We start from the raw sequence: 19,968 nt of genomic DNA, 5'->3' as shown, positions 1-19,968 counted from the left end.
GCACTAAGCAAATGAAAAAGATTTCACATTTGAAAGGAATCTTATAGAAAACTATTGAATAATCTCAGTCTAACTCCGCTCGCCCAGTCATCTTCCTCACTATTACTTAATATACTATATGCTGATGAAGATAACACCAGTGTGTCGTAAACCTCTGCATGACGTTAAAAACTACCACTGAAACGGTATATCTGCTATTCAAATAGATGTCCCCCCCCCCCCACAAACATGTACATCAAAAATGAAGTATCTAACATCTATCGGACTATAGATAGTGCTGTCGTCTGTCTGGTATGCATCTCTTTTTAGTGCCTCAATCTTTTTTTTTCCCGTTCTCCTCATCCTCCCCGCTCCTCTTACACACATTCAAGATCATGTGGAAGCGGGCGATCTCGGAAAAAACCTGGTAAATGAATCGCTTTTTATTCCCAAGGTCTTTACCGTTTTGGTTTCTGGGGTCAAAGACAAAAAGCTCCTGCTTTCAGATGAAGTACGTCTCCCTTCGTGTCGTTCAGGTCCCACTTCACTGTTAACCCGCAGCCTACTGACAGACGTCCATATCTTAATACGGACCCCCGTCAGGGGAGGTTACCTCACAGGTGTCCCCCCAGGATGCTGTCGAGGGCGGGGCCCTGCGGGGGGAGGTTACCTCACAGGTGTCCCCCCAGGATGCTGTCGAGGGCGGGGCCCTGCGGGGGGAGGTTACCTCACAGGTGTCCCCCCAGGATGCTGTCGAGGGCGGGGCCCTGCAGGGGGAGGTTACCTCACAGGTGTGTCCCCCCAGGATGCTGTCGAGGGCGGGGCCCTGCGGGGGGAGGTTACCTCACAGGTGTCCCCCCAGGATGCTGGCGACGGCCTGGTCGAGGGCGGGGCCCTGCGGCACCCGGGGCTGTGTGGCAGTTGGACCCTGCAGGCGCTGCAACTCCAGGATGCTGTCGATGGCGCTCTGCAGGTGGTCACTGAGCACGCTGTCCTCCTGGAGGCTCTGCGGGGGCGGGCTGGGGCGGGGCTCAGGCCGGGGGGGCGGGGGCTGCGGGCGGCAGCGTTTCAGTTTGGGAGCGCCGCCGACGACGTCTCTGGGAGGCGACTCGAAGCAGGCGGCCAACGGCTCCGGCATAGAGAGGGGATTCAGGTACTTCCGCGACTCCGGCGCCGCCTGCGCTTCGGGCAGGGCCTCGTCGTGGGCCGCTTTGTGAAGCAGAACCCCGTTGGGGATCTCCTCGCTACGCTGGGGACGTCGGGGGACTCCGTTGGACCCCTGAGAGTGTCGCTCGCTCGCGGCGGCCGCGGTGCCTCCGTTGGTCAGCTGACCGGCGTGGTCCCGCTTGTGGGCGGAGTCACAGGCGGAGTTGTGGACCACCTTGCGGGAGCCGGACTCCTGCTTGATGGTGAGGCGCAGGGCCCCTCGGGTGCTGGAGCGGTAGGTCTTGAGCCCCGGGGGCCTGTCGGAGAGCCGGGTCCAGGCGGGCGGAGACGAGGGGCTGGCGGATGAACACAGATGGGACGGACCGGAGGCGTGGGCGTTATGAGGGGCGGACGAGGAACCACACAGGGCCATCATGAAGGACTCTGTGAACACGTTTAAGCAAATGAAACACAACATGATATTAGATACAATATGAAGGAGGGCATAATTCCCCCTTCCTGGAAAGAAGCCATCATCACTACAATTCTCAAAGAAGGCAAGGATAAGGAACTATGTAGTGTAGTAGCTTTAGGCCAATATCCATACTCAATGTAGATTATAAGATTTATACTTCAATCATTTCAAAGATATTTGAGACATTTATGCCAGATATTATAGGTGAGGACCAGACTGAGAGAGGCAGGCACAGGACAATATAAGGAAAACAATTCAAATAGTAGGAGATTCAGAGAAGGGGAGAAAGTGCATTGTTAGTTAAAGCCTGGATGCAGAAAAGGCATTTGACAGTGAGTTGGGTCAACCTATATAATGTTTTAGAAAAATGTGGGTTTAATGAGGACTCAGTCAAATGTATCAAATCATTGTACCATGAGCTAATGGAAAGGGTCAAGGTGAATGGTAACCTGACAGACTGGATCAGGTTAGAGAGGTCTACCAGACAGGGCTGTTGTTTGTCCCGACACTCTTTGCCATCTTCATCAAACCATTGGCTCAAATAATTAGGCAGAACAAGGGAATCAGGGGGGTGGAGATAGGGGATCTGAACACAAATTCTATTTGCAGATGACGTGATAGTATATATGAAACAACCAGACACAAGCTTTCCGACACTAATGGACCTACTGGAAGAATATGGACACTATTCGGGGTATAAACTTAACGTGACACAGATTTTAGCTTTAAACTACACACCAATGATAGGGATCGAAGAGTTAGATGGGACTCGGACAAGATTAAATACTCAGGGGTATTACAAAACATTACAAAAAGGGTGGAGAAATTATATAACGCAAACTATACACGGATCAATCAGAATATTAAATGGGATTTAGGAAGGTGGTCAGTACTCCCCTGGACTTCAGCTCGAGGTTTGAAAATTTCAAAATGAACGTATTGCCAAGGTTGTTGTATCTCTACCATTCTTTGCCCATACCAGTACCACAGAACCAATTTAGACAATGGGATATTTTGGAGGGAAATAAGCCAAGGATTAGATTTGTGACTGCAGCTACCCAAGGAGAGAGAAGGAATGGCGGTGCCCAGTCTCAAGGATTACTAATAGGCTCAAGGAAATTGGGCTGTATTTCATGTAAAAACGTTCACTGTTAGTTTACTTGCTCACGCTAATTAAGGCTAATGCTGGCTAACAGAAGCTAGCGCAAGAAACGACGCCGCAAAGTATTGTTTATAGTGCATTTCTTGCCACCTTATAGCATTTGTACATTTGTATGACAGTCTATAATGCTCCCGTGAGGTTTTTCCGGACGTTCCATTCTAAACGTAACGTTAGTTGTTCAAAACATCCGTCTATATAATTTGTGCCTCAACATTAGCTTCTAACTGTAGCAGGCTGCAGCTTGCTGGCTAACGTTAGCTTCTAACTGTAGCAGGCTGCAGCTTGCTGGCTAACGTTAGCTTCTAACTGTAGCAGGCTGCAGCTTGCTGGCTAACGTTAGCTTCTAACTGTAGCAGGCTGCAGCTTGCTGGCTAACGTTAGCTTCTAACTGTAGCAAGCTGCAGCTTGCTGGCTAACGTTAGCTTCTAACTGTAGCAGGCTGCAGTTAGTTTACAAAACATTCCCCGTCTATATAACGTTGAGGAACAAATTATATAGACGGGTAATGTTTTGAACAACTAACGTTACGTTTAGAATGGAATGCATCGGCAAAGATCGTTAGCTCAAAGCTATTCTGGCCAGTTTTCATCAACTTCCTGTCATTTAGAAATATGATTTTATAGTGAAAATCATTACCACAACGTCCGGAAAAACCTCACGGGAGCATTATAGACTGTCATACAAATGTACAAATGCTATAAGGTGGCAAGAAATGCACTATAAACAATACTTTGCGGCGTCGTTTCTTGCAATGCATCGGCAAAGATCGTTAGCTCAAAGCTATTCCGGCCAGTTTTCATCAACTTCCTGTCATTTAGAAATATGATTTTATAGTGAAAATCATTACCAAAACGTCCGGAAAAACCTCACGGGAGCATTATAGACTGTCATACAAATGTAAAAATGCTATAAGGTGGCAAGAAATGCACTATAAACAATACTTTGCGGCGTCGTTTCTTGCGCTAGCTTCTGTTAGCCAGCATTAGCCTTAATTAGCGTGAGCAAGTAAACTAACAGTGAACGTTTTTACATGAAATACAGCCCAAAAACCCTGCTGACAAACGTTTGCTTATTAAATACATTCTATACTATAATAATACAAACGTTTCATTGCCTCTCTGTGATGACAACGTTGTTTAAATAAGGGGAGAAAAGTAGCTAAAACCAATGTATTTGGATGGGACAGGAAGTACCATTGGCAACCGGAAGTCAGTCGGAAGTGCCTACTTTCAGGTTGTGCAAGTGGAGCTTTAAATCCGTGTGCTCGGGTGTTCTACTTTAGACTAAATCTCTGAACCCCCCCCCCCCACGATTTAGTATTGAGACGTGTGGAGGGTGGAGCAACAAAAGATGCTGGTGCTCCGAGACAGACAGCCTCGAAAAAAAGACCGTCCCGTGGGATTTTCACTCCAATTTCCTCGTTTCATTTTGCACAAGTACAGTGAGTGTGAATCTGGCCAAAATCCTGCGTCTACCGGGGTAAACCTGCCGCTTCACTGACCTGGTTCTCTGCGCGCTCTCCGCCTGTCCTCCCCCAGAGCAAACCTCTCCGCCTGGAGGAACAGACGCTCCAGCATCACCATCTCCGCCGACGGGCTGTCCTGCTGCGGAAAACCGTGAACGCACACAAAGGTTAACCCTTTCACTACCACACTACCAAATTATTAACCCTTTCAATGCCACGCGACAAAGGGTTAACCCTTTTCACAACCACACTACAGAAGGTAACCCTTTCACTACAGTGTGGTAGTGAAAGGGTTAAAAGGAACACAGCCCACGTTATGGGAAATTCGCTTGCCGTCTTCTCCGGAGTCAGACAAGAAGATGAGATACCAATTACAAATCAAAACTCTTCATATTTGTTCTTACTTCACTGTTCATACCTTTTGCACATTACTGGTTAATTGCACAGCCCTGTTAAATATTCCATCCCACTGTATTGTTATTTTTATTCTAATTAGTGTATATACATGACCACAGCCCTGGCCTATTTTATTTGTGCTATTGTGCTTCTATTTTGATTTAGTTTATATTCCATTTGACTTTATTCTACCTTGTATGTGTAAACTACTTGGCAATAAAGACCTTTCTGATTCTGATTTTCTCTGTGCGTTCAGTAGAAAGCTATCCGGCTGCAAGCTAGCCTAACTTAGCACAAATTAATGGAAGTGGATACGGATCAGCTAGCCTAGCTTAAAACACCAGGGGAGGTGTTTTTTGGCCAACATTTCTAACAGTTACTCTTCAGTTTGATCAGTTTGAAAGTTGTGACAGAAGTCACGAGCTGAAACTGCAATTGTCCTCACAATGACAATACGACAGCGTTCATTCCAGTGGTTCTCAACCTTTTTACACCAAGTACCACCTGAGAACGTAGCTGGCTCTCCAAGTACCATCATATGGCCGACGTTAAAATACAGTCTATTCAGCTATGCACAGTTCACGCAGGAGGCAAATGTATTCCTAATACCATTATTTATTGTTAACTTTTGTAAGACACAGCCACAATGTACAAAGGGGTAGCACTAGAACTAGCAAACTCTTCCACACAACTCATACAATGCAAGGGGCATTGAGAACATAATAACTAACATTCTCACATAGCAAGTGAGAAAATTAAGAACAACTGTATTTCAGCAAATGTACTTAATTCTCTCTCTCTCTCTCTCACACACAGCAAGCAATTGTCCTTCATTCTCTCTCTCTCACACTCTCTCTCACACACACACATACACACACACACACACACACACACATCATGTTGTTGTCCATTGACAACTCACATAAGCAGGGCCGGACTGGGGAAATAATTCAGGCTGGGAAATATAGTGTGAAATATAGCCCCAGTCAGGCTACTTTCTAAGTGGGGGTCCCCCACCAGGAATTATTTAGTTACAAAGACTTAATTTCCTGCATTCTGGTGCAGGGATTTTTGAAATTTTACCCTTTAAATGCCAGTTTGTGTGATGGCATCACAAATTATTATTAAAAAAAAACACAAAAAGTTAAATATTTTCAATATATCAAAGGCAAAGTAAATTTTTCTGGGGGGGATTATTACAGGCTAGGCATGTGTCAATGATTAGCAACAACACAGATTTTGATGGATTTTTTGTTTTTGTAATGTCAGATTTAACAACAACTCTTTTCAGAAAAGTGGGAGTATTTCATTTTTTATCTGACATTACAAAAAAATCTAAAAATCAAAATGGTTATGATCAGGGCTGAGGTTGATTAAAAGATTTATGACTGTTTAGACTGCATTACTCTCTGTCACAGTGATCTCCTGGTTGTTCCCCACTTAGGTTATCTAACTATCGCGCCGCCGCAACTAGAAACACTGGCCTGCTTCTAAGTTCAGTGGCCTGACTGCACACAAAAAAAAGAAATTATAATTATTTAATTTTCTTTTTTTTTCTTTTTCTTAAGTACCACCAAGTACCACCAGTGGTACGCGTACCACCGTTTGAGAACCACTAATCAATTCTTTATATTATATATGGATACGCTGTCACTCAGATCCTCTTCCTGGCAGAAGATTTCACATCTTTTAGAATTTTAATAAACCCTTATTTTATTAGAAGAGACATAGACATTCCTGACAGCATAAGGGTTAATTAACCCCTGCACGACTTAAACATATTTTTCTATAGGGTGCTAAGTGCAAATCCCTGTTACAAAGTTTCGATTCTTGCTGCACACCAACAAGTCTCTAGAAAATTGTATTTATTACCATGGCAAGAGGTACAGGTTTATGTGAGGAAGCAATGGCCGGATTGCCATGGAAATTGCTGTGCAAATTCATGACCCCAAGAGGAAGAGGAATCTTGGTGACCCCGTGATCATTCCTCTAGCACCACCATATGGCAATATCGGCAACACTCATCTACCCAGTAAAATGTTGCATGTGACGGGCAAAGTGGACATATTGTCGAAGGTCTACTAGTTTATTGTACATGAGATAAAAAGCCATGGAGGGAACGATACATTTCATAAGCGTAAAGAACTCTTCCTAGAGGCCTGGCGTGCGGCAAGAACACAGCATGTTGACGGAGAAGGGAAGCGGCTCAGACGTCTCTCACCTGGGCTTCTGCGATCAATAGCTGCCTGTATTTGTTGACCATGTCCTTGGTGCGGCTCAGCAGGAACCCTGACACGGTGTCAAACTCCTGGTCCACTGTTCAGGACGGAGAGGGGATTGTCACGACTCAGAGCCCTAGTCCCCGCAGAGCTTTAACCTGTTAAGCTGTAGCCCTATTTTCAGAGATTTCGCCTAAAGGTACTTGCCCAAATAAATGGAAGATTGCTCCAATTCTACAAGGTCAATTTGCATGTTCTTATCTAGGAACATCTAGGGACCTGGGGGGTATGTATTCCCGGTGTCAGAAATATTGTGTCTAGTTGGGGCGACAGTGGCTTGGGAGGTAGAGCAGTCGTCTGGCAATCCGGAGATTCTCGGTTCGATTCCTGCTCCTCCCGGGCAACGTGTCGATGTGTCCTTGAGCAAGACACTTGACCCCTAATTGCTCCCGATGAGCAGGTTGGCACCTTGCATGGTTGCCTCCGCCGTCGGTGTGTGAGTGAATGGGTAAGAATGTGAGGAACAACTAATTGTAAAGCGCTTTGGATAAAACACTATATAAAAATGCAGCCATTTACCATTTAGGCTTGAGTAAATTGTGATGAAACAAAGGAGAATATAAATTATGATTTGTTTTTGCATCTTTGGCGGTGAATAACACCATGTTATAATTGTGCCGCATCCGACCTCGCTCACTGAGCTCATTCAGCACCTTCTTGAGATCAAGTGTAAAAATAAATCTAAGCAAATTAATAAAGAGAAGATGATTAAACAGAAGGATTTGTAGATACAGTAATAAATGATAACCCATTTGAATTATACATTCAAAATTGAATTATGAACTATAAATTACCTTATTATGGCCAAATCATACATCTATGGATAGGGAAAAGGCTCCTCTTTCCAATGGCAGTGTTAAATCTGGATTTAGTCATTTCCTCACGGTTTTACGATAAAAGAGAAATAGAATTAGCATTTTCTTCAGATAAATTCTTATTTTCTGAAAATCTTAAAAACATCGGTAAACAAACGTAGTGCTGAAAATATACACTTTGACTGCTGTTTTGATAGGGTTAAGGTCTTTACTCTTGGCTACATTTGAAAAAGAAACACAACATTAATTAATACGGTCTGTATTGATTGATTTATGATAAAAACAGCAGGGTCCCCCAATTGGGGGACCTTACAGCTTAAGGCGAGTCAACCGAGGAGTAATTGAAGTCGACATTTATATTCAGTCATTTAGCTGAACGCTTTTATCCAAAGAGACTGACAAGTTCTGTACAACAAGTCAGCAGGAAGGGTACAACACTGGGTCAGTAAGATTGTCGGTCAAACAGTGTTGGACTTGAGTGCTACGGTCTTGAGTGCATAGTAGTATAGACAAGGGTTTAGAGATAAACCCAATGGAAAAACATGCAGAACAGAGCAGAACGCGTCCCTGACGAAGACAGACGGGAGCACTTGGATTGGTCCCTGGGCGCGGCCCACACCGCAGCCCATGACTGCTCCCGGCTGCCCTTGAGGCTGTGTGTTGCTGCATGACAAATAAAGACTTCTTCTTCTCTTCTAATCTAAAAGACCCACTGCGGGTTTTGTTTCCGTTTATTTCATTGAATGGATTGAAAGGAATATGAGAACGTGGACTATTAGTAAATAGCTGCATTTATATAAATGGTAAATGGCTGCATTTATATAGCGCTTTTATCCAAAGCGCTTTACAATTTGTTCCTCACATTTTACCCATTCACACACAGACGGCGGAGGCAACCATGCAAGGTGCCAACCTGCTCATCGGGAGCAATTAGCCTGGGTTAAGTGTCTTGCTCAAGGACACATCGACATGCTGCCCGGTAGGAGCGGGAATCGAACCGGGAACCTCCAGATGACTGCTCTACCTTCCGAGCCACTGTCGCCCCCAGTGTCAGTATGTGACAGATGAACACAAGGTTATTTCTTTTATGTATTTAGAATCTATAAATGGTATGTAAGGTCTGTAATCACTTAAGTAAAATGAGCCTGTATTTTGAGTTAAATTGGTATCTATTTTCCATCATAATTGATGATCCCAGAGGGGGGGGGGGGGGGGGGGGGGGGCTTTGAGAGTCAATCGAGTGGTTAAAAATAGTAGCTTGTTTTTTTTTTTTTAGTACAATATTTTTTAGTGGGTTTTACAATACACATTTCAGGTTTTCATTGTCGTCAGTTATTCTTAATTCCTTTTCTCCACAAGATTATACATATACCCACATACCCCCTCCCCCCTCCCCTTTTCTCTCTCTTAGCATCTTTGATTTTGTTTTTACTGTTCTCATACAGAAATAGTACGTACATTCATTGGTACCTCCATTAGAATAGCTCGTACACAAATATAAATAATTGAAAAGAAGAAAAGAAAATGTACATAAAAATAAAAATAAATAAAGAAATAAATGACATCTTTACAACACCTTCACTGACGTGCCTCCGGTCTCTCCCGGGGTCCGGGTCACGGTCAAATAGTAGCTTGTTTACCTATATTGAAGTCGTCCTGAGTCAATCGAGCGGTTAAAAATAGCAGCGTGTTTACCTATATTGAAGTCGTCCTGAGTGGGCAGGTGACCGACACAGGTGTGGTATGGCAGCAGCCGCATGGCAGCGTCCCCCAGGCTGGGGAAGGGGGAGCAGGTCACCGGGTCCTGAACCACGTCGTGGTCCAGCGATATCTGCTGCTGGAACCTGAGGAGAACAATAAAAGGCTACAGCGCTCGGGAAGTGAAGGGTGGGGACGCCGGACGCCATCTCATCAGTTTTGCATTGAGAAAAAACGGCTAAATGTCCACACGCAAGATTTTTTTTTTTATCCACTTTTTCTCCCATTTTCTATATTTTCTCCCATCCCAATTTCGTATCATCCAATTCAACCCTCTCCTGTCACGAACGCTGTTTCTTGCCTCCCACAAGCCGGCTGCAATGTGGACTAAGTCATACATAGCACAAGTCCCCTCCGGTACTTGAGGTAACAGCAGTCGCATCTTTTCACCTGCGCAGCTCGATCTCTCAGTGGCGAGGAGTAACGCGTGGGAGGCTCACGCTGCCCCCGACACTTCCTGATTCTACTGCGCAGGCGCACCAACCGACCTGTAGGAGTCGCTGTCCACAACGCCCGATCCCCACCCATCAGTTTCCCACCCCCTAATACGGCCAATGTGTATTAGTATGAACGACCAGCTAAACTAAAAGCAATGTAGAGCGCTGGGCTCGAACAGGCGAGCCCAGCGTCTCCGCATTCGTGGCGAGCGCCTTGCCCACTACGCCACGTAGCCGCCTCCACACGCAAGACTTCTAAGCCCTCTTTTAAGCCAAAACTCTGCCTGTCAACACACACAGTCAAACGGGAATGACCATGTACGTATGGCTGTCTGCCCCTGAAATCAGACACAAGTTGAGCTTCCCATCAGCTTCCCAAGCCCCATAGGCCAGCGGTTTTTATTCTATTTTTATTTTTGGTATTTCTTCTGTATTTCTCACCCATCCCAATTTAGTCGTTATGCCAATTCCCTTCCTGGCCGTTACACGCGTTGCTCCACTGTCGGCCTGGGGAGGGTGTAGAACTACCACATGCCTCCTCCGATACATGTGGAGTCGCCAGCCGCTTCTTTTCACCTGACACCGAGGAGTTTCACTGGGGGAACGTAACACGTGCGGAGGTTCACGTTATTTCCCCCGGATCCCCTCCCTGCTGAACAGGCGCCCAGACCGACCAGTAGGAGTCGCAGTTTACAACGACCAGGACACACACATACCCCGCCGACTTCCCACCGGCTAACACTACTGAAGCACCTTGAACGCTCTGCTCTGCATCTTACATGTGCCTGCGCATCGCCGGGCTGAGCCGCTCCTCTCTCTGCAGCTCCGCGGGACCCCAGAGCTGGGACAGGGACAGAGACAAAACAGCGTGGTCCATGAGAACAGAGAGGTGGACGTTGTGAGGTGAACCGAGGCGACAGATAAAGGTGTGATCGGTTTACTTTCACTTCACTCAACATTTTCACTAGCGTTTGAACGTGTGTTGTCGTCGTGTCAAGGTTTCAAGGTTAGGGTCAATTCATTTTCTTATTCAATTCAAAATGTGAATTGAAAATGCAATACATTTTTAGATGACTTATTCAGGGTTCCCACAGACATTGCAAAAAGTACTTTTCCAAGCATTATTTTTTTTATTTTAAAAGCACTTTTAAATGCAGTTTATTTTATATATATAAAAGAAAATGTGGATCCAATATTTATGGCTTAAAACCAATTTCCGACTATTAGTTATACTTTAGGTTAAGAAATAATATTATTTTGTCATGGATGAACAAAACTTTCAATGCGAATGGTTGATTTGAATTGCAATGACTTTTTAAGCACCTTGTTTAAAAAGAAATTGGCTGTTTTCAAGGAATTCCAGGCCTTGACTTTTTTTGGTAAAAAATCAAGCACTTTAAGAACTTCAAGGACCTTGTGCGAACCCTGCTTATTATGGAGAATCAATTCAAAATTATTCTGCCACAGATTCACTTTAGAAAAAAATAAATGTAATTTTGAACGGAATAGTTCCCGAATTCTGTGAACTGAACCAAAACGTTGCTCCAACCGGCCCCTCGGTCTCACCTTGACGCCCGCCGGCTGGGGTGCCTGGATGGGAGGCCACTGAACATTCTCCCCGTAAGCCTGGAGGTCCTGGGGTGGAGGAGAGGGTGGATGGACATCAAGAGTAAACGCTATACCCTCCATGGCCAAGGCAGCTGTTGGCTCTGCTCATGATAACATGTTGATCATCATGTCACAATGATGATGGTAGTGGTGGTGAGGGAGATTATGATGATGATGATTATTATTATTATTATGGTGATGATAGCAACGAGAAGGAGGAGGACAGTGATGATGATGAAGAAGAAGAAGATGATGAAAATGATCATAATGACGGTAATAGTCATGAGGATGATGATGATGATGATAGTAATGATTACAATGTTGGTGGCAATAGCAATAATGCAAATGCGAGGGAGAAAGGGTGACAAGGATTACAATCACATCCAAAAACAACGTGTTTATCTTGACATGCTGGGATTGGTCTCCGGTTCTCTCTGAGGACGTCACTCACTGCTTGGTGCGTGCTGTTGGACAGCGGGGTAGCCTCCTCCGTTATAGAGACTGGCAGACACAACCAGAGGGTCCTGCTGCTGCTGCTGCTGCTGCTGCTGCTGCTGCTGAGGCACAGAGACACTGACGGCCAGAGGGGAGGGACTGCCGTACGCCAGCGTCTGGCCCTGGGCCTGTGGCGGGACGAGGAGATGGGGGGCCGAGGCCTGGGCCTGGGCCGTGGGGAGGACCGCGTTCTCCGGCCCGGGAGAAGCCAGCGGGGCCCCACTCGGTGGGGAGAAGTCGGCCGGCTGTGTGCTCGCGGCGTCCCGAGCGGGAGGCAGGGAGGAGCAGAGCAGGGCGACGACGGCGTCCTCCTCCGGGTCGGAGTGTAGCCGCTGAGAGACCTCCGCCGCGCACTGGGCCACCATCGCGGAGAGGATGTCCGCCCGCATCTGCGCCTCCTCACCCTCGTCGGCCGCGGGCGAGGGCGAGGCCAGGGCTTCCAGCGGCACCACGGGCAGAGTTCCCAGCAGGACTTCAGATGCTGTGATGGGAGAACTGAGTGCTTGCTGGAGCAGGAAGGATGAAGGCAGAGGGTAAACACACGGTGTTATATCAGTGCTCAATACCTCGTCTTTTAAGTTGGCGGCACACGTACGGCACCATGTGGAAGTAAATTAACGTGAAAGAGGATACCACTGGATTTCAGTATTAAAATATGTGTTATGCAGTGGGACATTTCAATGTAAGTTAATCAATTTGTTTTACATGAGCATCACTAAGAAATTAAAAGCGCAACAAAACAATTTTTTCAGCGTTTCAGTCCAAAAAAATGTACTTCTCATTCCAGGGTATCTGCCGGTTTCAACAAGTTCAATTTAAGACTTTTTAAGATTAAAAACACATAGCGACACTGAACTGGCACCCATACAAGCTCTCGCCAGATGCACCACAAAAACATTTCATATTATTTAATCTCCCGACACCCGGGCTGCCCCCCAAAAATGTAATACCTGTGCAAATGAAATGTAGGACTTTTTAATACATTTCAATGCCTTAAATTGAGAATTCTGAATTGAATACTTTTCATGACAATGGAAAATGCCAGACTTGATAATATCAGATTAGAATTTTTCCTGATTCCTATCCTGGAGGGAGAGTTGTTCCTGCTCACAAAATATTGATCGACCTCGATTGACTCAAGTGAATTGACCCGTGTTCCCACTTGAGCATGAAACCGCTCAGCGCAGCCTGGTGTCGTTGCTGCTGACCTGTTGTAGATGCTGCATGAAGGCCTGGCTCTGTGCCATGGAGTGCGTCACCTCCTCCACCACCTGGGTCATGTCCGTCGGGGCCATCAGGAGCTTGGGGAGCTCCGGCTCGGGGACCAGGGAGGCTTCTGGCGGAGGGGCCTGCAGGACGGTCACCACGGGGGGAGAGGGGGACTGGAGCTCCGGAGCGGCGGGATGCACGGAGACGCGCTGGAGGACGTGTCTGTAGGCCTACGGGGACAGACAGACAGACGGGCGGGCGCTTCTCTGAGCATCTGTTGAACAGGCTCCACAGCTGCACAACTACTAACTAAATGACTAAATGTAAATGTAACCTTCTTACCGTCTTCTACTAACATTCATCTTCCTTGTCTATATTACTACCTACTGTACTAGTAATATGTCTCTACTACTATGCACTCAACACGGCAGCACCCAGGTTTCAACACTGTGTGATGAACGTTGTTACTCAGCTGAAAGAGTTGTACCCTTCCTGCAGAACTTGTGAGTCGCTGTGGATAAAAGCGTCAGTTAAATCAGGGGTTCCCAAACTTTTCAAGCCGGGACCCAGAAAAGTTAGTTCAAGTTAGTTATTCATTTATATGTGCTATTTATGAGAGGGCTAACTTGTTGCAAAATAATAATGATAATAATAATAGCCTCATTAAAATACTATTGTTGCTTCGGTTGTTTTCAGCGTTTTATGTGCATAATGTGTTATTTAGTTTGAAATGTTCGTTGAAATAAGTAGATTTTTCGTTTTTGTTTATTTATTAAGTTAATATAAAACCATATAGTCACATTTTAGAATAGAATTTTAGAATACAACTAGAAACACTGTCCTGGCCTGCTTCTAAGTTCAGTGGCATGACAAAAAAAAGAAAGAAAAAAAGAAATGTTTTGGATTTTTTTTATTTAATTTTTTTTTTAAATCATCTCGCGGCCCTCCCGTGGCTGCTCGCGGCCCACCTTTGGGTCGCGACCCCGACTTTGGGAACCACTGAGTTAAATGACTAAATGTAAATGTAAATGTAAATGTAAATGCACAGCATTTAAGAATCTATTGGATTCGGTAGATTTCAAATATGACATATTACAAAACATGGCTTATAGTACCATGAGTTCCTACTTCCTCCACAGTCAGTATGGGTAACCCCCAGTACCTGCAAACGTCCAAGAGTGAAACAAAGCCCAAACGATGGCCGTGTCAGTGTCACGCTCTGTCCGTGGAGCTATACAGAACCACTACATACATCCCATTATACCTTTATACAAATTTAGCTTTTCACTTAGAATCTATATTTAACCGAAGGGAGATTTCCTCTCACTAGTGTAAACAGGAACAGATCTATCTCTGGCCCGCTGACCCCCAGAGGCCCTGAGAAGCCACGCCGCCTCACCTGCGGAAGCTGCCGGAAGGTATCGTCTGAGCCGCCCCTCTCCTCGGGGACGGTCCTCTCGGGGGGCGGCAGCAGGACCACCGAAGCCTGCTGTAGGTTCAGCTGTCCCTCCGCCATGCCCCCCGCCTGGGGGCCCGGGGCCGCCTGGGAGGCGAAGGGGAGGCCGTTCACGATGGAGATGGAAGTCAGATCCGGGGGCAGCACCCCAGAGCTGTTGATGCTGAAGGTGATGTGGCTCCCCAGCGCGGGGCTGTGGACCAGAGTGGCGCGCTGACCCCCCCCCTGGTGGCCCCCCGGGGCGTACGCTCCGGCCAGCTGCCCCTGGCCCCCCGCGGCGGCGTACGGCATCTGGAAGACGGTGGGGGACGCCGACTGTAGCTGTAAAGGTCCCGATAGCATGGTGGCCTGGCGGAGCGCTAGCTGCCCCGTAGGGGTGGTGAAGACGGGGCTGAAGTTGAGCTGCCTGTGGGGCACGGTGAGGATCTGAGAGCCGTCCACCAGCTGCCCGGCGGAGGGGGCTACGCTGTGGACGGAGGGCCCGTGGTGGTGGCCGGGGGGCTGGGAGATGGTAACGGGACACTGGCCTGGAAGGAGGAACTGGTTCTGGCCTTGAAACAGTCCCTGAGGCTGAAGCAAGAAAGAGCCACCCTGGTTGACCAGCTGCAGGCTGAGGGGCTTGGGGAGCTGCTGGGCCAGCTGGGGCTGCGGAGGCGGAGGCTTTGGACCCGAAGCGGAGGACAGTAGAATATTTGGCGAAGCGGTCCCGGGGAGGAAAGTAAGACCCGGGGGGTGTTTTTGTCCGGCAGGCTTGGGGCTAATTTGGACCAGTCTGGGTTGAATGCTGATGGGCAGCTTGGGCTGGATGGGCAGGGGACCACGCTGCAGCAGGAGGCCTGGCGCCGCTCTCAGGGTTTGGCCCATGAGGGGACGGGCGGTCACACCACCGGGAATGGCCTTGTGAATGATCATACTGGACCCCTGGGCAGAGCCCAGCGAGAAGGAGGCGTCGGGGGAAGAAGCGGGGAACACGTTCCCAGGCAGGAGCCCCATGAGCTGGGGCGGGGCGGCGGGCTTGAGAGAGGGGCAGCCGGGCCCCACGGCCAGCAGGGAGGGCTGGGGGGGCTCCACCGCCGCCTGGGTGTCCCGGGGAAAGGCAGGGGCAACGGGGAAGGTCACTGACTTGAGGGGGAATGGTATGGTCGGCGGCTGCGAGAGGAGCGGGGGCGCGGGGGAGTAGAGGGACAGGCTGTCGCCGGGCGGGGCCAGGCCCGCCTCCAGAGCCAGGGTGTGCTCCGTGATGTCGGCCTCCTGGAGACTCTGCTGGAGGATGTCGCATGCCACCTCCTCTTCCTCCTCCTCCTCCTCCTCCTCCACCCGCTCTTCCGCCGTTTCCCCCTCCTCTTCCCCACATCCTGCCCGCACGGGCCCTCCCTGTGCCACCTGCGGGTCCTCCTCCTCCTCTCCTCCCTCCGGGGACGACAGGAGGGCCTCCTCCAGGAAGGACAGATCCACGCACCCCGGTGGAGGAGTGTCTGGGGAGTTCCTGTCATCTCCCAGCAGAGAGACGGGACTCTGAAGAGAGAGGGACAGAGGGAGAGGGAGAGTGTGTGACTGACATAGAGAATAAAACAGGACAGAGGGAGGGAGGGGGGAGGGAGGGAGGGAGGGAGGGAGGGAGAGAGAGAGAGAGAGAGAGAGAGAGAGTGTGACAGAGGGAATAAAACGCGACGGAGAGAGAGAGAGAGAGAGAGAGTGTGTGTAACAGAGGGAATAAAATGGGACAGAGAGAGAGAGAGAGAGAGAGAGAGAGAGAGAGAGAGAGAGAGAGAGAGAGAGAGTGTGACAGAGGGAATAAAATGGGACGGAGAGAGAGAGTGACAGAGAGAGAGGGGGTGAGAGAGAGTGTGACAGAGAGAGAGAGAGAGAGTGTGTGTGACAGAGGGAATAAAGGGGGTGGAGCGAGAGAGAGAGAGAGAGAGAGAGAGAGAGAGAGAGAGAGAGAGGGAGGGAGGGAGAGGGAAGGACAGACAGTAACGGGAGGAAGATGATCTAATCAGCAGGAGTTGTAGGAGAGCAGCAGTTTACAGGCAGACAGAGACCCAGAGAGAGGAGGGTTCTGCCGCGATGCCGCTGCCGGCTCTGGACCCGGAGACTCACCGGGGCGTCTGTGAAGAGGGAGGGCTCCCCGGAGGCGGAGCTAATGAGCAGGTCTTCAGTCTGCAGCTGGTGGTGGAGATGAAATGATTCAGTGTTTTTTTGGGGGGCCCGGCACTCGTGTAGTGTGGCGGCTAGAAAGGCTTTTTTTTTTAATGCATGCGGCGTCACATTGTGGTTCTATTTCACACCGCCGGCTCTTCTCCCCCTCTCCCCACCCCCCGGCGGAGGTGAGATTGTGCCGGGAAATGTTTCATGCTCCAGTGTCTCATTTACACTATTGATCCTATTTTCTGAAGTCCTGTTCTTTATTGTGTTTATTATTATTATTATTTATTTTTTTCTAGACTGTATTGTTACCTCATTGGTCCCATGGAGGAAGTCGTTCAGGGCTTGGGGGTCACTGGAAGAGAGAGAGAGAGAGAGAGAGAGAGAGAGAGAGAGAGAGAGAGAGAGAGAGAGAGAGAGAGAGAGAGAGAGGAGGTCGGGCAGGATTAGAACACAGCCTCACAGCTTGTTTCAACCCTTTCGCTACCACACTACCACCAAAGGGTTAAGTTTCAAGTTTCAAGTTTCTTTAATATTTGTCATACAGAAGTACAGAATACTTTTATACAAAATGCTTCTTACTGTTACGCTCCAGAGACTGTGCAAGACAAGATAAGTATGAAATAAAATAACATAGTAAAATTAGAAGTAAAAAAATGAGGTCACAGTGTTCAGTTTAGACATATGTACAATGTTCGATGCAGAATAGACGTAGTTACCATACAATATACAATACTGTGCAGTGTACTAATATACAATACTATATAGTGCAAGGCAGAAATGGGACGAGGTGCAATTTAGGTACAATTCACAGTAGGTGTACGAGTTGTAGTGCAAATCCTTTATCAATAAATATAAAGTGTAAAGTGTGTTTGTGTGATCTAAAGTGTGGAGAGTGGGTGCTGCAGTGTGTTGTTTGTTTGAGTGAGTGTGTGCGTGTGGGTGTGTGTGCTGTGTGCATTTGATGGTTGTTGCATAGTGTTTATTGTTCGTTTAGCAGCCTGATGGCCTGGGGATAGAAGCTTCTTCTGAGTCTTTCTGTGCTCGCCTTAAGACTCCGGTATCGCTTGCCTGACCGCAGCAGTTCAAAGAGGCAGTTGTTCGGGTGGCTCGAGTCCTTAATAATTCTCTTAGCCTTCCCCTTGCACCGCTTGTTGTAAATGTTCTGGAGGGTGGGAAGCCCCCCTCCAATTGTGCGTTCGGCTGAACGTGTCACTCTTTGTAGTCTGCTACGGTCTTGTGCAGTGCTATTCCCAAACCAGGAGGTGATGTTGCCGGTCAGGATGCTCTCTATTGTACATGAGTAGAAGTTCCTAAGGATCTTCTGACTGACTTGGAACTTCCTTAGGCGCCTGAGGAAGTAGAGGCGTTGTCGTGCCTTCTTCACAACACTGTCAATGTGTGTGGTCCATGTCAAGTCCTCGGATATGTGGGCTCCGAGGTACTTGAAACTGTTCACTCTCTCAACCGGTGCCCCGTCGATGCTGAGGGGGCTGTAGTCCTTGACCCCCGACCTCCTGAAGTCCACAATCATCTCTTTTGTTTTGCTGACGTTCAGGGAGAGGCAGTTCTCCTGACACCACTGTGACAGGTTCTCTACCTCTTCCAGGTAGGCCCTTTCGTCGTTGGCAGAGATCAGGCCCACCACTACTGTGTCATCAGCAAATTTGATGATGGTGTTGTTGTTCCGCTGTGCTACGCAGTCATGTGTGTACAGGGAGTAGAGGAGGGGGCTCAGAACACAGCCCTGGGGGGCCCCTATGTTGAGCGTGATGGATGAGGAGGTGCAGTTGCCGGCTCTTACCACCTGGGGTCTGCCCGTCAGGAAGTCCAAGACCCACTGGCAGAGGTCATAGTTCAAGCCCAGGTCCCTGAGCTTGACTATGAGTTTGGAGGGGACTATGGTATTGAATGCTGAGCTGTAGTCGATGAACAGCATTCTCACATAGTTCCCCTGCCTCTTGTCCAGGTGTGATGCTGCTGTGTGCAGCACATGGGCTATGGCGTCCTCCGTGGACCTGTTGGGGCGATATGCAAATTGCAGAGGGTCCAGGTTGATGGGGAGGGAGGAGCAGATGTAGCCCTTCACTAGCTTCTCAAAGCACTTCATGGCTATGGAGGTGAGGGCTACAGGGCAGTAGTCGTTGAGGCAAGCGGGCGTAGATTTTTTGGGTACAGGGATGATGGTGGACTTCTTCCCTTCTTCTTTAACCCTTTCACCGCGACAATACAGAAGGTTAACCCTTTCACTGCCACACGACAAAGGGTTAACCCTTTCACTACCACACACTACAGTAGGTTAACCAACCCTTTGAAAGGTTAACCTTCTGTAGTGTGGCAGTGAAAGGGTTAATAACACATACCATCCTCAGAGCCTGTGACTGAACGGCTGCGTTTTCAATGTCTTTTCTCGTCTGCGTCCTGCTCACTTTATGCAGCGGAGGAGTGACCGTGTATCCTCTCTCTGCCCGCTGACCGCTTTGCACTGATGGCGCGGCATAACAACACACTGATATATTGTCCCCTGATAGGAGGAATATGACTCACCACAAAACATCAAGCAGACAGGTCCCATCTTCATCCTCCATGTCAACTGTGGGACAGAGAGGAAGACGGAGTGAGATGATGCAACCAGGGGCCAATTTGAGGCGGTGTGTGTGGGAGATATTGTTTTTGTCACACGGCCGCTATATAGCGCGTTAACTATGGATGTTAAGGTTAAAATGCACATATAGAAAAACGACGATTCGCCCTGTTAACCCTTTCACTGATTGATTGATTGAAAACTTTATTAACAGATTGCAGAATGGGGTACAATACAGTACGGCTCAATACACACAATTGTTAAGGGGATGCAGACCAGAGAAAGACTTTCGTCTTGTTTACATCAGGGTCTCTACCACACTACCAAACGGTTAACCCTTTCACTGCGACAATACAGAAGGTTAACCCTTGCACTGTCACACGCGACAAAGGGTTAACCCTTTCACCACCGCCACCCTACAGAAGGTTAACCCTTTCACTAGCACACTAGTAGTGAAAGGGTTAATTGACCTTCTGTAGTGTGGGTAGTGAACGGGTTAAATATCGATCCACTATCATCATCATCATCATCTATCACAAGCATCTATGAACACAATCAG

The 19,968-nt window shown here is 47.9% G+C and overlaps 1 protein-coding gene across 1 annotated transcript; it reads right to left on the bottom strand.

Moving 5' to 3' along the window:
• Window positions 1-823: 823 nt before the first annotated feature.
• Window positions 824-19,413, bottom strand: LOC311225694 (BRD4-interacting chromatin-remodeling complex-associated protein; the record flags this gene model as incomplete). Its single annotated transcript, XM_084311092.1, has 12 exons — window positions 824-1,569; window positions 4,264-4,366; window positions 6,845-6,939; window positions 9,413-9,561; window positions 10,692-10,753; window positions 11,479-11,621; window positions 11,972-12,521; window positions 13,224-13,454; window positions 14,624-16,195; window positions 16,781-16,846; window positions 17,138-17,180; window positions 19,373-19,413. The coding sequence occupies 12 exons, from the start codon at window positions 19,411-19,413 to the stop codon at window positions 824-826; spliced, it is 3,801 nt and encodes a 1,266-aa protein (XP_084167218.1).
• Window positions 19,414-19,968: the final 555 nt, after the last annotated feature.

The sequence above is a fragment of the Notolepis coatsorum genome (genome assembly GCF_963971535.1).
Source record: "Notolepis coatsorum genome assembly, chromosome: 3".
Lineage (NCBI taxonomy): Eukaryota > Metazoa > Chordata > Actinopteri > Aulopiformes > Paralepididae > Notolepis > Notolepis coatsorum.
The sequence above is the reverse complement of the archived record's forward strand: the minus strand, read 5'-3'. Positions and strand labels throughout refer to the sequence as shown.